Source organism: Pelophylax lessonae (genome assembly GCF_965119305.1).
Source record: "Pelophylax lessonae genome assembly, chromosome: 9".
In the NCBI taxonomy this organism is placed as follows: domain Eukaryota; kingdom Metazoa; phylum Chordata; class Amphibia; order Anura; family Ranidae; genus Pelophylax; species Pelophylax lessonae.
Window position 1 is genome coordinate 142,450,108 of NC_138776.1, and position 21,364 is coordinate 142,471,471.

General features: G+C 45.5%; 1 protein-coding gene across 1 annotated transcript in view; it reads left to right on the top strand.

The window, feature by feature from the left end:
* Positions 1 to 21,364, top strand: part of MICU1 (mitochondrial calcium uptake 1) — a 641,385-nt gene that overhangs the window by 349,253 nt on the left and 270,768 nt on the right. Inside the window, exon 8 of the mRNA XM_082267399.1 lies at positions 12,288 to 12,485. Within this exon, the coding sequence (XP_082123525.1) occupies positions 12,288 to 12,485 (198 nt within the window). The remainder of the gene's footprint in view (positions 1 to 12,287; positions 12,486 to 21,364) is intronic.

Here is a 21,364-nt window from a genome sequence, read left to right on the forward strand (position 1 = left end):
TGGCTAAAAGGTTGGTTAGCCGACCAAGGTTCCAAAAAAGCATTGGCTAATATCCCCTTTTTAGGAGAGCGTCTTTTTGGAGCCAACTTAGATGAGATCATTAAGGAGCTCACGGGTGGAAAGAGCACCTTTTTACCCCAAAATGTTAAAGGTAAAGGAACTCGTCAAAAACGAGGGCCTTCTTTTTCTGCTCACAAAAGGTTTTTTCGTCCCGCGGGTGAAAAAATTAAGTCCTCCAAAGCTCCTTCAGGAGGCTTCAGGGGACGTTGGTCGGGCAAGCAAAAGCCCGCCCCCTCCAGACCTGAAGATAAATCGTCCAAAGCCTGAAGGTGCGCCCCCACCCATAACTGGGGTGGGGGGGACGTCTTCGCCGGTTCCCGGATCCATGGCTTTCCAGAATCCCGGACAAGTGGGTTTGCGAAGTCATAAGGTCAGGGTACAAGATCGAGTTTCGATCTCTCCCACCGGCGCGATTCTTCCCTTCCAATATTCGACTATCCCCGGATCGTTTAGAAGATCTGCGGAGAGCAGTCACGGATTTACTACAACAAGGAGTGGTAGTCCACGTTCCTTGGACAGAACGTTTTCAGGGGTTTTATTCAAACCGATTTACAATACCCAGGAAAGAGGGCAAAGTGCGTCCAATTCTGGACTTAAGGGCACTCAATTCTTTTGTCAACATAAGAAAATTCAGAATGGAGTCCATTCGCACAGTAGCAGCCTTCCTGCATCCAGGGGATGTCCTAGCGTCCATAGACATCAAGGACGCATATCTTCACATTCCCATTTTCGCAGGACATCAGCGGTTTCTACGCTTTTCCGTAGAAGAGAACCACTATCAGTTTGTGGCGTTACCTTTCGGTCTCGCCACGGCTCCTCGGGTCTTCACGAAGGTGTTGGCCCCAATGTTGGCACTACTGCGCCAAAGAGGCATATCGATTCTAGGTTACCTAGACGATCTTCTGCTTCATGCAGAGTCTCCTCAGACCTTGCTACAAAACATAGAAATTACTATAATTTCTTTACAGGAATTCGGGTGGCTGGTGAACCAGCAAAAGTCAGTTCTGGTTCCCACCCAGAGGCTCGAATATCTGGGTCTAATTCTAGACACAGTCAGGACAAGAGTTTTTCTTCCGGTAGGGAAACTCCGGAAGATTTAATTAGCAGTCCAGTTGTTACTATCCAACAGCTGGTCTTCTCTTCGAACTTGCATGAGGGTTCTGGGGTTGATGGTGGCTTCCTTCGAAGCAGTCCCATTTGCCCAGTCCCATACCCGAATTCTTCAGCAAGAGATTCTTCTAAGATGGAATCGGAATCCGGAATCCCTGGACAATCAGATCCGATTGAGCAAACAGACCAGAGAGTCTCTGGTCTGGTGGCTTCGGTCTCCGATGCTCAGCCAGGGAAAGTCATTTCTGCCAATATATTGGGCGATAGTGACCACGGATGCCAGTCTATCCGGATGGGGAGGAATTCTCGGTCAGTTATCTGTCGAGGGACTTTGGTCCCTGGAAGAATCCAGGTGGCCGATAAATGTATTGGAACTGAGAGCGATCAGACTTTGTCTGATTCACTGGACCGAGCAGCTCCAGGGCAGCCCGGTTCGGATCCAGTCGGACAATGCCACGGCCGTGGCTTATGTCAATCACCAGGGGGGCACCAAGAGTGTCCGAGCGGCCAAAGAAGTGGCTTGCATTCTTCGCTGGGCGGAACGATTTGTTCCAGCTATCTCTGCGGTGTTCATTCCGGGGGTGGAGAATTGGCAGGCAGATTATCTCAGCCGTCAGACTCTGGATCAGGGGGAATGGTCCCTCCATCCAGAAGTTTTCCACCAGTTGTGCCTACGGTGGGGCACCCCGGATGTGGATCTGTTGGCATCACGATTCAACAGGAAAGTACAGAGATTCGTGGCTCGCTCCCGCGATCCTCTAGCAGAGACCGCAGACGCACTGATCGCCCGTGGGGGCAATACCAGCTAATGTATGCCTTCCCTCCTCTCGGGTTACTGCCAAGACTTCTTCGCAGGATAGAGGAGGAAGGAATTCCAGTAATTCTGGTAGCTCCGGACTGGCCTCGTCGAGCTTGGTACGCCGACGTGGTCAGACTGGTGGCGGACGTCCCGTGGAGACTTCCTCTCAGGGAGGACCTACTGTCTCAGGGACCGATCTTCCATCCTGCTTTACGATCGCTGGCTTTAACGGCCTGGCTATTGAGACCCAGGTGCTGAAGGACAAAGGTTTGTCAGCTTCAGTTATTCCTACTCTAGTTGAAGCAAGGAAAGCGACTTCCAGAAAGATTTATCATCGCACATGGAAGTCCTACATTGCATGGTGTGAACCTCTGGGGTTCCGTCCACGGTCTTATTCGGTTAGTCGAATATTAGCTTTTCTGCAACAAGGGGTTGAGCAGAAACTGGCCTTGAGTACTATCAAGGGTCAGGTCTCAGCATTAGCTATCTTCTTTCAGAAGCCTTTGGCTACTCATTCCTTGGTGCGGAATTTCATCCAGGGGGTGCGACATCTGGCTCCGCCAGTGCGCGCGCCGTTACCACCCTGGGATCTTAATTTAGTATTGTCGGTTCTTCAGAAACCTCCCTTTGAAGATATTAGGGAGATTCCTCTACCTACGTTGTCCCAGAAGGTGGCCTTCTTGGTGGCTATTACTTCTGCACGCAGGGTGTCAGAACTGGCCGCATTATCTTGTCGTTCCCCATATCTGGTGGTTCATAGAGATAAGGTGGTTCTTCGTCCCAATCCATCCTTCCTACCAAAAGTGGTTTCAGAATTTCATCTGAATGAAGAAATTGTATTACCTTCCCTGTGTCCTAAGCCCAGTCATCCTCGGGAGTTTGCTTTACACTCCTTGGATGTGGTCCGGGCGATCAGGGTATACTTGAAAACGACAGACTCGTTCCGCAAGACGGATTCACTTTTTGTGATCCCGGATGGACCCAAAAAGGGGTTGCCTGCATCTGCCGCGACTATTTCCAAATGGATCAGACAGACGGTGGTACAGGCTTATTCTAATAAGGGTCGGGAGCCCCCGTTCCCTGTTAAGGCGCACTCCACTCGGGTGCTTAGTGCGTCATGGGCCTTTCGCCATCAGGCGTCAGTGGTCCAGGTGTGCAAGGCGGCTACCTGGTCGTCGGTGCATACCTTTACAAAACATTATAAAGTTGATGTAATGGCATCATCTGATGCCGTGTTTGGCCGCAAGGTTTTGCAGGCCGCCATTTGAGGAGACCAGTGGTCTGCCTCGAGGGTTTTTTTCCGTTGAAAATTTTTCTTTTGAGTCTCATTCTTTGTTTATAATGAGCCTTTAAAACTTCTAGTTTGGCACCGGTTGGGCCTTCTAGATTGGATTTTGATTTTTGTCAATCCCACCCCTCATTTATGGCACTGCTTCTGGATGTCCCAGCTCTTGAGAATCAAGAAGACTACGTCTGTCAATGAGCGATAGAGAAAATCGGATTTTTGTAAGATCTTACCGTAAAATCCTTTTCTCTTAAGCTCATTGACAGACGTAGTACCCGCCCCTCTATCATTGAGTTGGGTTGGGTTAAATTCTCTGTTACTGCTTTAGAACAGAACTGATTCCCTGTAGCAGAGAGAGGGAGGATATACCCTCAGGGACTGCCCCTAAGGTGGAGCCAGAACGTTTTGTCTTTCTGCCTAGTCCTACTCCTGCGGAGACAACATAACCCAGCTCTTGAGAATCAAGAAGACTACGTCTGTCAATGAGCTTAAGAGAAAAGGATTTTACGGTAAGATCTTACAAAAATCCGATTATTTGTGGAGGGCAGATTTGTATAAGATCTATAGGTGCTGGCTCACACTGGTGCGATGTGGGAACCCTGCGAATCCACTGAGGGTTCCCGCATCGCACCTGACTCGCAGGCAGTTCACACTGCCATATGCAAACTGTTGGGGGTGTCACTAAAAAGTTAACGACACCCCCAGATTAGTTTGCATTCTGTCAGTTCGGACAGGAATCGGATCATATAGGTGTGAACACCCATGCAATCCGATTCCGGTGCAGACCAAAAAAAAAGGGTCCTGTGCGACTATGGTCCGAATGCAATGCGAACTCAGCCATGCAGTCCACGTGGCTGAATTTGCATCGCACAGACATCACATGCGATGTCTGACATCACATGCGATGTCTGACATCACATTATGTGTAAACTGGCACCAGGTCTTAAAAGGATTTTTTTTTCACGGCTATGTCTCTTAGGATTTCTGCGGGTTTTCAGTTTGCAAAGGTTGTAGGAATCAGGGCCTAAATCTTTGTGTAGTGAAGAGAGCAAATGCGTTCAGTGAGGATGAAAGTAAGCTGTTCTAGACAGAAGTTGCCAGGTGAGGAAATGATAGGGGTGATAATCTGTTATAGAGGTGGTTAAAGTGGCCAAAGTTTTTACAGGTAATCGATTGCTGCTTGGAAGGATAGTTGGTTGGAGACAGGGACACTATAAAAGTGAAAAGATTGTGATCAGAGAGAGGAAAGGAGGTGTTGTAGCGGTTGCAAGGATTGCAGAGGGAATACAAGGTCAATAGTGTCCTTGTTGGTTTCATGTGAAGTATATGTCCATTGTTAGGTCTCAAAATGAGTTAAGTTGAGAAATTGAGATGTTGCTGGGCTGTTAACATTAACAGGGTTGTTAGTGTCCCCAAGAATGTCAGTGATTACTACCTTGATTGATTGTAAACAATCAAAAACCAGATAAAAACTGAAGTATCCCCCCACATACAGTTAATTAGGGGAAAAAAGGGAAATCGACCCACCTTTATCAATCTCATTAAAGTGTCCTCGGAACGTAGTAGTAGCTGCACCAACAAGGGACAAAAACCTCCTAACGCGTTAACTATCTAAAGAAGTTCCATATGAGAACAGCTGCGCATTTCCCAACAAGTAAACTTTATTACAAACTGACACAGTCCAATAAAAAAATAATAAATTGGTAGCATAAAAAAAAAAAAGCTTCCACTGTTCACCACAAAAACGTGACGTCAAATGTGGTACCAATGCCCGGTATCACAGACATGCCATGCTCACACACACACACAACCACTCTGGGAATAAATATATTGTAAAAAAATAGGTGTTACTGTGATAAAATGTAATGAATACCCCAAGAGCTGCACCTATATATCACCCGAATACAAAAAGTGATGTAAAAACATATACACACAAATAATAGTGTGCCTCTTGCTAAAAAAAAAAAAAAAAAAACAGTACTAGAAGTGTACTCAGTATGCCAACAAACAGTGAAAAAATTGTTCATAAGAATGGTTGATTTAGTATAACTGTAATTAGTCCACGTGCCAAAGGCCAATAAAACCTAAAATGTGGTGAAGGTTAATACTGATTCTTCTCAGAATAAAGCTGCATTCCACCAGGTATCAAGCCACGTGAAAAGGTTGATAAGTACACCATAAACACGTGCCCTCCACCACAATAAAGCCTCTTACCAGATGGACATGTTACCCAATTACAGAGAGCAAACGCACATAAGAAACCTCAGACCTCTCCTAGTATCTCCAAATTGGGTAAGTATGATCCACTGGGTCCCAACGTATAGTGTTCACCAATATAATCGCCAGAACCCCATAACAGACTCAGATAGCCATTACATTCTGCTCCTACATGTAAAAATCATAATTTTTTTGCTAGAAAATTACACGGAACCCCCAAACATTATAAATATATATATACATGTGTGTATGTATATATATATATATATATATATATATATATATACAGTACAGACCAAAAGTTTGGACACACCTCAGTCAAAGAGTTTTCTTTATTTTCATTACTATGAAAATTGTAGAGTCACACTTCAAGAGGTAGTCACCTGAAATGGTGTTCCAACAGTCTTGAAGGAGTTCCCAGAGATGCTTAGCACTTGTTGGCCCTTTTGCCTTCACTCTGCGGTCCAGCTCGACCCCCAAACCATCTCGATTGGGTTCAGGTCCGGTGACTGTGGAGGCCAGGTCATCTGGCGCAGCACCACATCACTCTCCTTCTTGGTCACATAACCCTTACACAGCCTGGAGGTGTGTTTGGGGTTATTGTCCTGTTGAAAAATAAATGATGGTCCAACTAAACGCAAACCAGATGGAATAGCATGCCGCTGCACGATGCTGTGGTAGCCATGCTGGTTCAGTATGCCTTCAATTTTGAATAAATCCCCAACAGTGTCACCAGCAAAGCACCCCCACACCATCACACCTCCTCCTCCATGCTTCACGGTGGGAACCAGGCATGTAGAGTCCATCAGTTCACCTTTTCTGCGTCGCACAAAGACACGGTGGTTGGAACCAAAGATCTCAAATTTGGACTCATCAGACCAAAGCACAGATTTCCACTTGTCTAATGTCCATTCCTTGTGTTCTTTAGCCCAAACAAGTCTCTTCTGCTTGTTGCCTTTCTTTAGCATTGGTTTCCTAGAAAATATTCTACCATGAAGGTCTCCTCTTAACAGTTGTTCTAGAGATGTGTCTGCTGCCAGAACTCTGTGTGCCATTGACCTGGTGTCTAATCTGAGCTGCTGTTAACCTGCGATTTCTGAGGCTGGTGACTCTGATGAACTCCGCACCAGAGGTGACTCTTGGTCTTCCTTTCCTGGGGCAGTCCGCATGTGAGCCAGTTTCTTTGTAGCGCTTGATGGTTTTTGTGACTGCACTTGGGGACACTTTCAAAGTTTTCCCAATTTTTCGGACTGACTGACCTTCATTTCTTAAAGTAATGATGGCCACTCGTTTTCCTGTACTTAGCTGCTTTTTTCTTGCCATAATACAAATTCTAACAGTCTATTCAGTAGGACTATCAGCTGTGTATCCACCTGACTTCTGCACAACACATCTGATGGTCCCAACTCCATTTATAAGGCAAGAAATCACACTTATTAAACCTGACAGGGCACACCTGTGAAGTGAAAACCATTTAAGGTGACTACCTCTTGAGGTGTGACTCTACAATTTTCATAGTCATGAAAATAAAGAAAACTCTTTGAATGAGAAGGTGTGTCCAAACTTTTGGTCTGTACTGTATATATATATATATATATATATATATATATATATATATAAAGCAGAGGCCCTAGGGAATAAAATGGCGATTATTGCAACTTTCTATGTCACAGGAATTTTTCAAACGCGTTTTTTTTTTTTTTTTTTAAGAAAACAGTTTTATGAATTAAAAAAAACAGAACACTAAAGTTAGCCCAATTTTTTTTGTATAATGTGAAAGATGTTATGCCGAGTAAATAGATACCTAACATGTCGTCACGCTTTAAAATTGCGCACACTCGTGGAATGACGTCAAACTTCGGTACTTAAAAATCTCTATAGGTAACGATTTAAAATTCTTTACAGGTTACCAGTTTAGAGTTACAGTGGAGGTCTTGGGCTAGAATTGTTGCTCTCCCTCTAATATTCGCGGCGATACCTCACATGTATGGATTGAACGCCGTTTACATGTGCGGCCGCAACGAACGCATGCGTTCACTTCGGCATGCGGGGACAGGGACACTTTACATTTTTTTTTATTTTTTTTTTTTTTTACACTTTTCATTTAATTTTTTATTTTTAATTTATCAGTTTTTTTCCTATTACAAGGAATGTAAACATCCCTTGTAATAGAAATATGAATGACAGGTCCTCTTTATGGGTAGATCTGGGGTCAATAAGACCTCAGGTCTCTTCTACAGGCTAGAAAGCCTGAAATAAAAAAAACGATCTTGGCTATTCAGCCGAGATCAGTGCAGTACTGAAAACTGCCAGGCTGGGTGTAACGTCATCACGTTGCACCCGACCTCCGAGAGTCATAGAGACTTGCGGGGACCATCTGGTCCTCGCAGTTTCTATGGTAACACTTCCGCCGGCAGCCGATTCCTTCTCCAGCTCACTGATCGCACGGGCAAGCCGGTAGAAGCACCAGAGGGCGGGGGGGGGGGATGTCCCCTCCCGCCGCCTGTAAAAATGATCAAGCAGGTAAACAGCCGCTATGATTGTTCTTATAGTGAAGGGAATCGCCGACTGAAAAAAATGCTAACTGAATGATGCCTGCAGCTGCAGGCATCATTCAGATATCCCCGCTCAAAGCCCAGGACTTCATATGACGTCCAGCAGTATGGAAGTGGTTAATAAAACCACAAAAAGGTACTCACATTGCTCAGAACAAAAATAGGCAGTCAAGTATTGTATAGCCTCGCTGACAGCCAGCATCGGCAGGCAAGTCACGAGTTTGTGGCCCTGCCCAACATGTTTTGCGTCACAGCGCGCTGTCAGGGAAACAGGAGCATCACGCTTTGGGCGGGGCCACAAACTAGTAATGTCATCACGCCCTCCGATGCTGGCTGTCGGTGAGTCTATGCAATACTTGACATATACACCATACTATACCCACAGTTGATCCAGAGGGAGGATTACATGAAGAGTCAGAAGGATTTTAGGCAGCATTAGCCTACATCCACAGATCACCTGTGGTTCATTCTCCAAGTTGTTGGGAACAACCTACCTGCCAAGTTCTTTCAAAAACTGTGTGTAATGTCTTGTACACACGCAACGATTATCGGCCGACCGATCGTCCGACTTTTGTCCAGAGTGGTGTTTTGTTGGTTGGAATGTGCCTAGACTGCACACAAATTTTCTCGGCCCACAAAAATCTACTTCAGAAGTGATGTCATGTGCTGGTTTACTTTCCGTGTGTTTTTTCTTCTCTGAGCATGCCCAGTCTTGCTCATCAGATTTTTGTCTGCCGAAATCTGTACTGACTGACGGAAAATCAGCTGTTGTGTTGACGGCCAACAAAAATTTTATAGCCTGCACACCAGATTTTTTTCGGCCGAAAAGTTGCAGTCGGTTGTAGGAAGCATCATACTAACAAGCCGAAAATTGGCCGATCGGACGTTGGCCGAAAATTCCCGGCCAATAATCGATGCGTGTGTACGAGGCATAAGTGTACCTAGAAGAACTGATGCTATTTTGAACGCAAAGGGTGGTTACAGGATTTTTTTTTTGTTTTGTTACAGTTGCTTATCACAGTGATGATCACTCTATTAAACAATCTGTAAAAGGCTGTGTAAAGGTTTCATTCAAAAAAGCCTAGTGTACTACTGCAGGGCTCGACAAAGCCCAGGCCACCATGGCGACCAGAAATCTGGTCTCGGCACCTAGGCTCCTGCCAGGGCATCCACCGCTGCCAGTGGAACCAGATGCGAGCAACTTCTTGGGCAACCATCCACTCAGCTCCTCGCCTTCTTTTTTCCTTTGCGTGGGGAAGCGATGATTGGGCAGCCTTCCAGCCTCTCCATCAGCCGGAGCTTCCCACCCCCTTTAAACCCTCCCCTAATCAGGAGGGGAGCTGGGGACAGCAGATTCTGCGATTGGCTGGCAGGAAAGAGGACGAGAATGGCACGTGGATGAGCCGACAATGAGCCCCGGCTCTGCCAGATGGCTGAGAGTGACGTGTCTGAGTCCTGCAGGGAGGGCAGCCCAGGATGGGGCCCAGGGGGGGCACTGTGTGAGAGGAATGTATGGGGGAGGGGGGGACACTGAGTAAGAGGAATGTATGGGGGAGGGGGGACATTGTGTGAGGAATGACGCTTACCACATTGTCCCAGCAATAGGTGTTCTCTGCCTAAAGTGTGTCCTGCAGTTGTAGGACAGGCAGCTTAGAGACCCCCCCCTCGATTAGATCAGAGTCACTTTGTTAGCACCCCCATTACAGATCCCTCCGTTAGATCAGAGTCCGTTTAGATCAGCACCCCCCCTTAGAGACCCCCCCATTAGATTAGTCCCTTCATATTGGCAACCCCCCCAGAGACCCCCTCCCATTATATCAGAGTCCCCTTTTATCAGTGACCCCATTTAGAGATCAACGGTTGGCCATCTCTGTTGCCGAAAACAAAGCCCTGCCAGTCAAAAAAAAAAAAACTGGCTCCTAACTTTTTTAGCTGGCTCCTAGATTCAAAGCAAATTTGTTAGGCCCTGTACTACTGTGATTCTGTGATTAGTCACACCTATCACATGGTACATAACAGCTGTGATTGGCCATGTGATCACTGACCAATCACAAAACTCACAGTAGTAAACAATGACATTGTTCACTACTGTTCATTTGCTTGCTGTGATTGGCCACAGCAATCACATGATACCAGGAAAAATCACAGCAGCCAAGTACAATGATCAGTGATCTCCTGCGCCCGTTGGACACAGCGGGTAACCAATTCTGTGCTGCATGCAGAGCGTATACGAGCAGCCGATGTAGAAGCAATATGGGTAAGTCCACTCCCTTCGGCTGTTCATGTCTCTCTGTTCATGTACTATGGCCGGACAGGAAGCTGTGAGGTTTCTTCATGATTACTACTTTTAATTGGTTTTTCAGGATTGTTAAAATGTGAAGTAGCCGTTTTCTGCTACTCCACTGAAGATATCAGCCATAACCCTGGTATTGTTTTTTGCAACTGGCAGCTGGCTTTCTCATGACACTGTTCCAAGCGGCTCATGAGCCGCTGGAACGGTTTCTGAAGCGGCGGGATCTCTCCATAAAGGGGACTTGTCATCCTTATTTATATTACAATGGATGTTTGCATTCCTTGTAATAGGAATACAAGGGATAAAAAAAATAAAGAGACAGTGTAAAAATAAAAAGTAAAAACAAATTAAAGCACCCCCATCGCTCCTTGCTTGCGCACAGAAGCGACCACAAAGGTATGTCGCGCACGCATATGTAAACTGTATTCACACCACACATATTCTTGCGCTAGACCTCCTCTGTAACTCGAAATGGGTAACCTATAAAGGCGTTTAAAACATTGTATGTGGTGATTTTTAAGTACCATAATTTATTGCCATTCCACGACAATTTTAAAACCTGATATGTTAGGTATCTATTTACTTGGCTAACATCATCTTTCACATTATGCAAATAAATTGGGGAAAATATGGTGGGTTTTTTTTTTCTTCCTTAACCGCTTCTGGAGCGGGAAGGTTTCACCCCCCTTAATGACCAGGCAATTTTTTGCAATACGGCACCTAATTTAACTGAATTTAATTTAACTGAAAATTGCACGGTCGTGCGACGCTGTCCCCAAATAAAATTGATGACCTTTTTTTCCCACGAATAGAGCTTTCTTTTGGTGGTATTTGATCACCTCTGCGGTTTTTATTTTTTGCACTATAAACAAAAAAGCAACAATTCTGAAAAAAACTAAAACAATATTTTTTACTTTCTGCTATAAAACAGAGCCAATAAAAATGTTTTAAAAATTATATTTTTTCATCATTTTACACCAATATGTATTCTGCCACATATTTTTGGTATAAAAAAAATGCTTATAAGTGTATATTGATTGGTTTGTACAAAAGTTATCAAGTCTACAAACTAGGGGATAGATTTATGGCATTTTCTTTTCTTTTACTAGTAATGGCGGCGTGCAGCAATTTTTAGCGGGACTGCGGCGAACAGATCAGACACGTGACACTTTTGAGGGGACCAGTGACTCCTACAGTAATCAGCCCTTAAAATATGCAGTTACTGTACTAATAACACGTAGGAAAAGGGCCGACTTGCCACAGTATAAGTGCGGTGACTGGTCGACAAGTGGTTAAAGTGTATTTTTTCCCAAAAAAAATAGCATTTGCAAAACCGCTGCCAAATACTGTGGCATAAAAAAGATCCCCATTTTATTCCCTAAGGTCTCTGCTGAAAGAAAAAAAATGTATAATATTTGGGGGTTATATGTAATTTTTTAGCAAAAAATACTGGTTTTAAACTTGTACACAAAAAGTGCCAGAAAAAGCCTGGTCGGTGAGTGGTTCATACACTGACCTTGTTCCTATTTCATCTTGTGCTGGCATCGCTCTCCAGGCTGCTAGAAAGGACCCAAGCGAAGTGCACTTGGTATCACTCCACCTGGGACAGGAGCTGATGCTACAGAGGAGGCTCAAGGCACTCTGATGCTCAAGGCACTCTGACCCCGGGCAAACGCTTCCCTGGTTTAGGGTCATAGGCCACAGGTTGTGCACCCCTGCATTAGAGGAACAGTTTTTCCAGCACAATTCTTTTCTAGGACAGAAGTGTGCATCCATGTTCTTAAGAATTAGTGCTGAATTTCAGAATCTGATTTTAAAGCTCATGCTTGTCAAAGAATAGAACAAAAACTCAATCAGCGCTCTTGAGAAAATTTACTTTAACATTCAGTTTCAGTTGTTTTACATAAGGCAGATCAAATTTGTGAAATAATTAAAAATTAGTTGCTGCTGTTTTTTCTAACTGTATAGGTTCAAAGCATCATTCGATCTCAGACCAGCATGGGTATGCGCCACAGGGACCGCTCGACTACTGGGAACACTCTGAAGACCGGATTCAGCTCTGCACTCACCACCTACTTCTTTGGTGCTGATTTGAAGGGAAAGCTTACCATCAGCAATTTTTTGGAATTTCAACGCAAACTCCAGCATGATGTGCTCAAACTCGAGGTAAATCATATATTTTTGTTATATCCTAGGTTGATGAAGACTTTTACCATCCGTTTGACCCTATGACAATATTAAAGCAAAACAATCTAAGTTTACCTAAACACGTGGGAAGAAATGAACACTGTAGAATCTCTTTAGAAATTAGATTCCTGTACCCTCTGCTGCTAGCAAAAAAGGAAAATTCATTGAATTGACAAATTGAAGCTTTTATGTGATGTATCACTTATGTTACAAGTCATGAGGGTTTTTTTTTTTTATTTTGTATGGAGATATCTACTCATTTCTTGATACATTCAGAGCAAAAGACACATCAATAATAACATTGTTGTTCAAACCCTTCTACTTTACTAAAAATGCGTTTGTGTACATACAGTCCCTTGCGAAAGTATTCGGCCCCCTTGAACTTTGCGACCTTTTGCCACATTTCAGGCTTCAGATATAAAACTGTAATTTTTTGTGAAGATTCAACAACAAGTGGGACACAATCATGAAGTGGAACGAAATTTATTGGATATTTATCTCTATATGATCCAATGTTGACCTAAATGACTAATGATGATAAATAGAATCCACCTGTGTGTAATCAAGTCTCCGTATAAATGCACCTGCACTGTGATAGTCTCAGAGGTCCGTTTAAAGTGCAGAGAGCATCATGAAGAACAAGGAACACACCAGGCAGGTCCGAGATACTGTTGTGAAGAAGTTTAAAGCCAGATTTGGATACAAAAAGATTTCCCAAGCTTTAAACATCCCAAGGAGCACTGTGCAAGCGATAATATTGAAATGGAAGGAGTATCAGACCACTGCAAATCTACTAAGACCTGGCAGTCCCTCTAAACTTTCAGCTCATACAAGGAGAAGACTGATCAGAGATACAGCCAAGAGGCCCATGATCACTCTGGATGAACTGCAGAGATCTACAGCTGAGGTGGGAGACTCTATCCATAGGAAAACAATCAGTCGTATACTGCACAAAGCTGGCCTTTATGGAAGAGTGGCAAGAAGAAAGCCATTTCTTAAAGATATCCATTAAAAGTGTAGTTTAAAGTTTGCCACAAGCCACCTGGGAGACACACCAAACATGTGGAAGAAGGTGCTCTGGTCAGATGAAACCAAAATCGAACTTTTTTGGCAACAATGCAAAACTTTGTTTGGCGTAAAAGCAACACAGCTCATTACCCTGAACACACCATCCCCACTGTCAAACATGGTGGTGGCAGCATCATGGTTTGGGCCTGCTTTTCTTCAGCAGGGACAGGGAAGATGGATAAAATTGATGGGAAGATGGATGTAGCCAAATACAGGACCATTCTGGAAGAAAACCTGATGGAGTCTGCAAAAGACCTGAGACTGGGATGGAGATTTGTCTTCCAACAAGACAGTGATCCAAAACATAAAGCAAAATCTACAATGGAATGGTTCACAAATAAATATATCCAGGTGTTAGAATGGCCCAGTCAAAGTCCACAATTGAGAATCTGTGGAAAGAACTGAAAACTGCTGTTCACAAATGCTCTCCATCCAACTTCACTGAGCTCGAGCTGTTTTGCAAGGAGGAATGGGCAAAAATTTCAGTCTCTCGATGTGCAAAACTGATAGAGACATACCCCAAGCGACTTACAGCTGTAATCTCAGCATAAGGTGGCGCTACAAAGTATTAATTTAATGTGGAAAAAGGTTGCAAAGTTCAAGGGGGCCGAATACTTTCGCAAGGCACTGTATTAGAGAGAATTTTCATCACTTTCTATCTTGACTGGAGGTGTCGAGAATTCTGTAGATGGGAAAAAAAAAACCTTAGAGAGGCTGTTTCCAAAACGAATGTTTTCTGGAGTTAGGTTTTATACCTAAACTAACTGACTGGTCAGGATGAGCTGCATATTGCTTTGTATTAAATACTAAGCCTAGAATCTCTAGCCTGTGCATGTTGTCAATGACCCGTATTTCATTAAGGGTGTAATTTAAGTGTACAGTACAGGACGCAGGCTAGGTATTAATAGACCTTGGGTTATAGGCTGGTATCTTCAGGTATTTGGATACTGGCAAAATGTAAGGTGCAATGGAGCAGCGCTAAAAACAAACAAATATGAACATAATCCAATGATAAAAGAAGCAGATTGAGTCCATGCAAAGGCCCGTGATGAAAAGTGAACACACTCTCTGGCAGGATCAACAGGTGCTCTGAGTGCTTAAAATCCACCACCGAGTGAAATGGCCTCTCACCTTAAGCTTACTCAATATAAGCATATGACTCAAACTCTCATGAAGCGATCATCCCCTTAACACAGGCAGCAGGTAGGGTCTTTCTTCCTCTTGTACTCCACCACATTAAGACCTCACACTGACCAGGCAAACTCCACAATGATCCTAGGGCGGACTTCACACTGATCATAGATAGACTTCAGCCAGCAGCTCCCCTTAAAACCATGAGACAGGGAAAACACCGGGCAAGCCCATAGCGTAATACTGACAAACACTTTATTCAAATGATATAGTAAAGACAGCCTCTTACTTGTGAGTAGAGATAAAATTGCATCAACAGTATTCCAGCAGTACCGGCGGGACCCGTAGGTACCTCACCGGATTTCCAGACAGCAGCGGGCGACGTCTGATAGCTCTGCCTTCCCCCCGGACACGTGTCGTCCCCCAATGGGCGGGGACTTCTTCAGCGGTGTGTAAAGGCTGGTATTGACGTCGCCCCTTAAATATACCGCCATGTCCACTAATTGGATACTGGCAAGCTGTTAAGGATGTGCCCCTTGGGCGTCCCACCTATAACCCTACCTACTACATTCTGAGTCTTCAGTTTTTGCTAGTGTCTTAGAGTGATGGACCTTCTCCCTTACAGAGATATCACTTTTTACCTTACTCATTTATTTTTTTATCTATGGATTCTTCTGTAAACTCTTCACAATTTTCTACTACAAAAACACAAGCAGTACATCTGTATTTGTGCAACCTTTGTAAAACCTTGGGAGCAGTACCCAAAACCTATGCTGTGGGGATGGCCTGTAATGTTCCATCAAGCACTGGATCTTGCATGGACACTCACCTCAGCACTTTGTGCAATGTTTGTAGTTAGCCGGGTGCTATACAGGAACAATGCTGTGGTCCATTCCTTTGGAACCTAGACCCTGAAGTACCCTTAAGGTATGCCCACTGTAACGGGCAATACCTAAATTAGAAGCAGCAACAAAGACAGGTAAGACAGGATCACCCTGTATCTCTGACTGTTTAGTAAAATTAGGGAGCTATGTTTAGAATGTGTTCACTTTACAATGTAAACTTTTAAAACATGGTACTAAAACTATTTTCTCTTTCTTTTATTGACAAACACCGCTCATGTCGTTCTTGACGATTGGGTTATGCTGCCCCTTACAGGAGTAGGACACTAGGCAGAAAAAACTTCTGGCTACACCCATGGGTAGTCCCAGGGGGTTTACTCCCTTTTCCTGCTTTAGTCACTCAGTTTTTTTTCTATCTAATCAGGAGTAAGGATCTAGTTCCTTGATGGAATCTTTGGTCCTGGCAAAGTTTTTTAGATAGGACATTTTTTCCTCCTGGATTTTTCCTGTGAGATCTACTATCAACTGCCAGACTGGGTGATGGGCTGGATAATCTACATCCAGTGGTCACCCCAGTCTGGCCAGCGAGCGTGCGCAGGCCTCACTTCTACGCTAGGTCAGCCACAACATAGCCCCACTGGACGGGGGCTGGCCCTGCGAGTTAAATGTCTCGTGAGGTCGCATACAACCTGGCCTCAGTCTGAGTCACAGCGTTCCTCCTGGCCGAAAGCTCCCCCATTTTGATGGAGAGGAAGATCTGTCTGGAATGGTGCCCACCTGGTTCCTGGTATAGTGAGTAGCTATTCCCCCTTCTTTGGAACAGTCAGACCCCCCGGTTCTCCTCCTTCCCATCAGACACCCCCTCCTTGCCCAGTCCTGAGGCCTGGTCTCCAGATTTCTTGGTCCCTGTAGGCCTCGTGGCGCCGCCATTTTGTTGTAGCCTTGTGTATTCCTTTACAGGACGACCATGTTTGTGTTGTCTGGCGGCCAGTTTATTGTGGTTAGCATTGCAAATAGTGGCGGCCATGACAGTGGAGCCCCGTGGGCGGCAATTTTGTCCATGGGAGTCTCTCCTTATCCCCAGGTGCTGACTCCTTGATCATTTAGGTTCCCGATTGCCGCACGTGTAGTACAGATTCTCCTGGTGATTGCAGGTGCCTGGGTTGACAGGGTGTGGGTCTGGTGGGGTCCTCTCCCTCTCTGCTGAGGATCTCTCTGCGCCTTGTGTTTGGTAACCTGATGGTGCTGCCAGCGTGGTGGGGGTTGTGCTTTAGCAGTATGTTACACCTTTTTGTGGTGTCACCCTGATGACTTATGGAGTCTTTGGAGCATGTTTCCCCACCTGATCCCCTCTCTCTGAGGCTGCGGAACTGCTCTCCGGGTCCCAACCATCCATCCGTGCACTGACGGCGGGCCTGGAGTTCCCTGTGTCCCATGGAGGCAGCTTGAGGACCACGGGCTAGCAAAAAGCACCCCCCCCTGTCTTCTCCTGCCTCATCTGTCTCATCAGATCCTGAATCTGATTTGGCCGCCACGGACATGGGTCACCCTGTTGGGTCTGCGACCACGCACCTGGAATCCTCTGATAGTGAGGATGATTCCTCCACGTCTGCGACCGCGCACGAAAAGGCGCTGGTAGATGCACTGATTGTATCTGTGCGTGAGACCCTAAAGATGGAGGACGCAGCTGAAGCTGTGACAGAGGCGCAGGTACCCTTTGGCACTCACAAGCCATCCAGAGCAGCAAAGGTGTTTCCTTTCCCTGCCTATTTTGACAGAATTGCCGCAAAAGAGTGGGGGTGATTAAAGCATCCCCGTGGGTTCCTAAGCGCTTTACTTGGTGGTACCCCTATGAGGAGTCTCTCCTTAAGAAGTGGACTGTGCCACCAGTGGTGGACCCTCCGGTTTCCAGATTAAGCAAGGTAACCATGATTCCAGTGGAAGAGTCCCCGGCCTTTGAGGATCCGGCTGACCAGAAGGCGGAGGCAGAGGCTGTGGCCCACATTATGTACACCTCAACTGGTTCGGAAATGAGGCCGGTGTTTACCATTGCCCTATTGTCGCAAACTCTGACCGAGTGGGCTAAGCTCCTATGCCGTGACCTGGAGCGAGAACAGCTCGCTCCTGCTTTTGCTAAGCTGGCGGACCAGCTGGTTCAGGGGCTGCAGTTAATGCCTCTTTGGACGCGGCTCCCCTGATGGCTCGCCTCTCTGGTTTGGCGGTGGTCCTTCCACGAGTATTTTTGCTCAAATGCTGGTCTGCGGACCAGACTTCTAAAAAGGCCTTGACTAATCTTCCTTTTCAAGGAGATCATCTGTTTGGGGCTACCCTGGATGACATCATGAAAGGTCTCACAGGGGGGAGGAGTACCTTTCTTCCGCAGGCTACTAAGTGGAAGGAACCTCATCGTAGATGTGGACCTTCCATCTTGGCTCATAAGAAGTTTTTTTGTTCCTTCTCCAGACTTGCGGACAAGGCTCCTTCTGCATGAAGGTGCGCCCTCACCAGTATCGGGGGGGGGGGAATCTTCGCTGGTTTCTGGACTCTTGGACTTCCCTGGTGCAAGACAAGTGGGTCCACAAAGTGATTCTGTCCGGCTATAAGATCGAGTCTTGCTCTTGTCTACTGGCAAGGTTCTTTCCTTCCAACATGCGCTTGTACACGGACCGGTTACAGCGTCTGTTTGGGGGTGGTACAAGACTTGTTCCTTCAAGGGGTGATTGTCCCGGTTTCCGACTTCAGAATGTTTTTAGGGTTTCTACTCAAACCTGTTCAGTGCCCAGGAAGGAAGGCAGAGTGTGTCCAATCCTGGACCTCAAGGCACTAAATTGCTTTGTGCGGGTACAGAAGTTCAGAATGGAGTTCATTTGAACGGTGGCGGCATCCCTGCGTCAGGGGGATTTCCTCATCTCTACAGATATCAAGGATGCCCATCTTCACATTACAATATGTGCCAGTCACCAGTGTTTTCTCCGCTTTGGGAGAGGAGCATTATCAGTTTGTGGTGTTACCCTTTGGTCTCGCCTCTGCTCCTCGGGTATTCACAAAAGTGTTGACTCCCGTGCTAGCTTTGCTACGCCAACGGGGGGTTGCGGTACTGGGCTACTTGGGCGATCTCCTTCTGCGAGTGGAGACTCCCTCTGCTCTGGTGGAGAACCTGGAGACCACAATACAAACTATGCGGGAATTTGGCCGGATTCTGAATTCTGCTGCAGTTCGCCTCCTACTCCTTCGCCTCTGGACTTGCATGCGGGTGCTGGGCCTGATGGTATCTACCTTCGGGGTGGTTCGGTTTTGCTCTGTTCCATACAAGGTTCCTGCAAAGGGAGATTCTGACCAAATGGGGCAAGACTCTGCAGTATACTGGCGGCTTTATCCTGTCGCTCACCTTATTTGGTGATTCACATGGATAAGGTGGTGCTTCGCCCCTGTTCGTCATTCCTTCCTAAGATGGTCTCTGACTTTCATTTGAATGAAGACATTGTGTTGCCTTCTCTGTGTCCCAGGCCTAAACAGACAAAGGAAATTGCCTTCCATGCCCTGGAAGGGGCCTGGGCCATTAGGGTGTACCTGGCAGCTATGAAGTCTTTCAGGAAGTCAGACTCTGTATTTGTGCTCACGGATGGACCTCGCAAAGGGTTCTCCACTTCCTCTGCGACCATTTCCAGATGGATCAGACTGACAGTGATTCAGGCCTATTCCATCAGGGGTCAGGTTCCTCTTTCCCTGTCAAGGCGCACTCTACTCGGGCGCTTGGTGCCTCCAGGCGTCAGTGACACACGTTTGCAAGGCAGCCACCTGGTCGTCGATGCACACTTTTACAAAGTTTTATAAAGTGGATGTGTTGGCATCTGCAGGAGGCTTCCTTTGGCCGCAAGGTTTTGCAGGCTGCTGTTTAGAGGACCTGATCCTCTTTGAGGGTGTATTGTTTTTTTCAGGTGAACTTCAGTTGTTTTGGTTAAGCCCCTGTCACCTGGTTGGCTACTGTTTAGCCTTGGGAATTTTTTTGCGGTTTTCCACCCCTCAGTTTTGACACTAAAAATTGGGATGTCCCAATGGTCAAGAATGACAGGAACTGTACCCGTCAATGAACAAAAGAGAAAATGGGATTTTTGACTTACCGTAAAATCCATTTCTCCGATGTTCATTGACAGACACAGCACCCACCATTCTGTGGAGTAATAATTCTCCTGACAATGCTTGTAACAAAACTCAGTGACTATAGCAGGAAGAGAGAGTATACCCCCTAGACTTGCCCATGGGTGTAGCCAGAAGTTTTTTCTTAAAGTACAAAAAATTCAGCCCAGCGCTCACTCCGAATGGGAAGACTGGCGTGCTGCTCTCCTCAGGCAGGGAACTCCAATACGGGTACATAGAAAAGAAAGGAAGAGGAGGCGCAAACACCTAGTGCATTACCCGTGGTCAATGTAGCAAATATTTAATAAAAAATGCCAAATGCATACTCACAGACGTAAAGATAAAAACATGTTACAAGAATCCACCATGTGTGAACTGGAACAAGTCCTTCAGTCAGGACCGCTAACGCGTTTCGGGGGTCAGGCCCCCTTCCTCAGAGCTCTGACCCCCGAAACGTGTTAGCGGTCCTGACTGAAGGACTTGTTCCAGTTCACACATGGTGGATTCTTGTAACATGTTTTTATCTTTACGTCTGTGAGTATGCATTTGGCATTTTTTATTAAATATTTGCTACATTGACCACGGGTAATGCACTAGGTGTTTGCGCCTCCTCTTCCTTTCTCAGAAGTTTTTCCTGCCTAGTGTCCTGTTCCTGTAGGAAACAGCATAACCCAGTGGTCAAGAATGGTGGAAACTGTGTCCGTCAATGACCATCAGAGAAATGGATTTTATGGTAAGTCAAAAATCCCATTTTTTTCTCAGACACCCGTACCCTACATTCTGCCCCCTATTCTGTGATTAAACCCTCACCCATAGCTATGGCAGAAACCAGGGGAATGTGAACCACAACTCAGGAGAACATTTGCTTTGCTTAAGACCTGCACAACACTCAACTTAACAGTGACAAAGCTTCCCTTGCATCGGAGCTGGACTCAACTAAAATCAGACGCAGAGAGTGGTATTTAAATTCTCTTTAAGGCATGCAACAAGCGGCCTATCTGACTAAGGCAGGTTTTTCTGAAACTGTTACAATTATTTGGACAACTAATGACTTTATTACAGCCATTACTCTCCAGGTCTCCTAAACACCAAGCCTCTTCTCCAGCTCCATTTTCTTTACCTGAGTCGTATCCCAAAATGCCTGGCCTAGAAGCAGTGAGGACCTGAAGGTGGTGTTAGAGGAGGCTGTGGAAGATTTCTCACTACAGGACTCCTATGCACCTGAGGTTTCAACCTAATGCAGTATGCTTGCTGGTGGTGACATGCTCACTTGTGCTGTATGCAAAAGCCTCAGCATTGTCACTCTTGAATCTCTTCTTGCCATGTCCCTTTGAGTACAAAGAGAGCTGCTGAATCAAAAAGGCTTTCCCTGTTCATAATGAAATAGAATGGATAATTTACGGCGTTTCGCTCAACTAGGAAAATTTTTTTACTTCTCCGAAAATAATTTTTGAGTTCTGTCCAGTGAAAAGTGAAAAAGTTTAATAAAAATGGTCAGTTATGGTAGTTGATCCTGCCATCTCGATCTTGAACAAATATCCCTCTGTACCACTTTAAGATGTTCCTTCATTCAAGAAATCTGTAGATAATTTGAGATGCTCCTAAAGGCTCTCTTTTCTCTTGTAGGCCTAGTGCTATGACCAGCTATAACTAAGATTTCGGTCTGTGAAACTGCAGCTA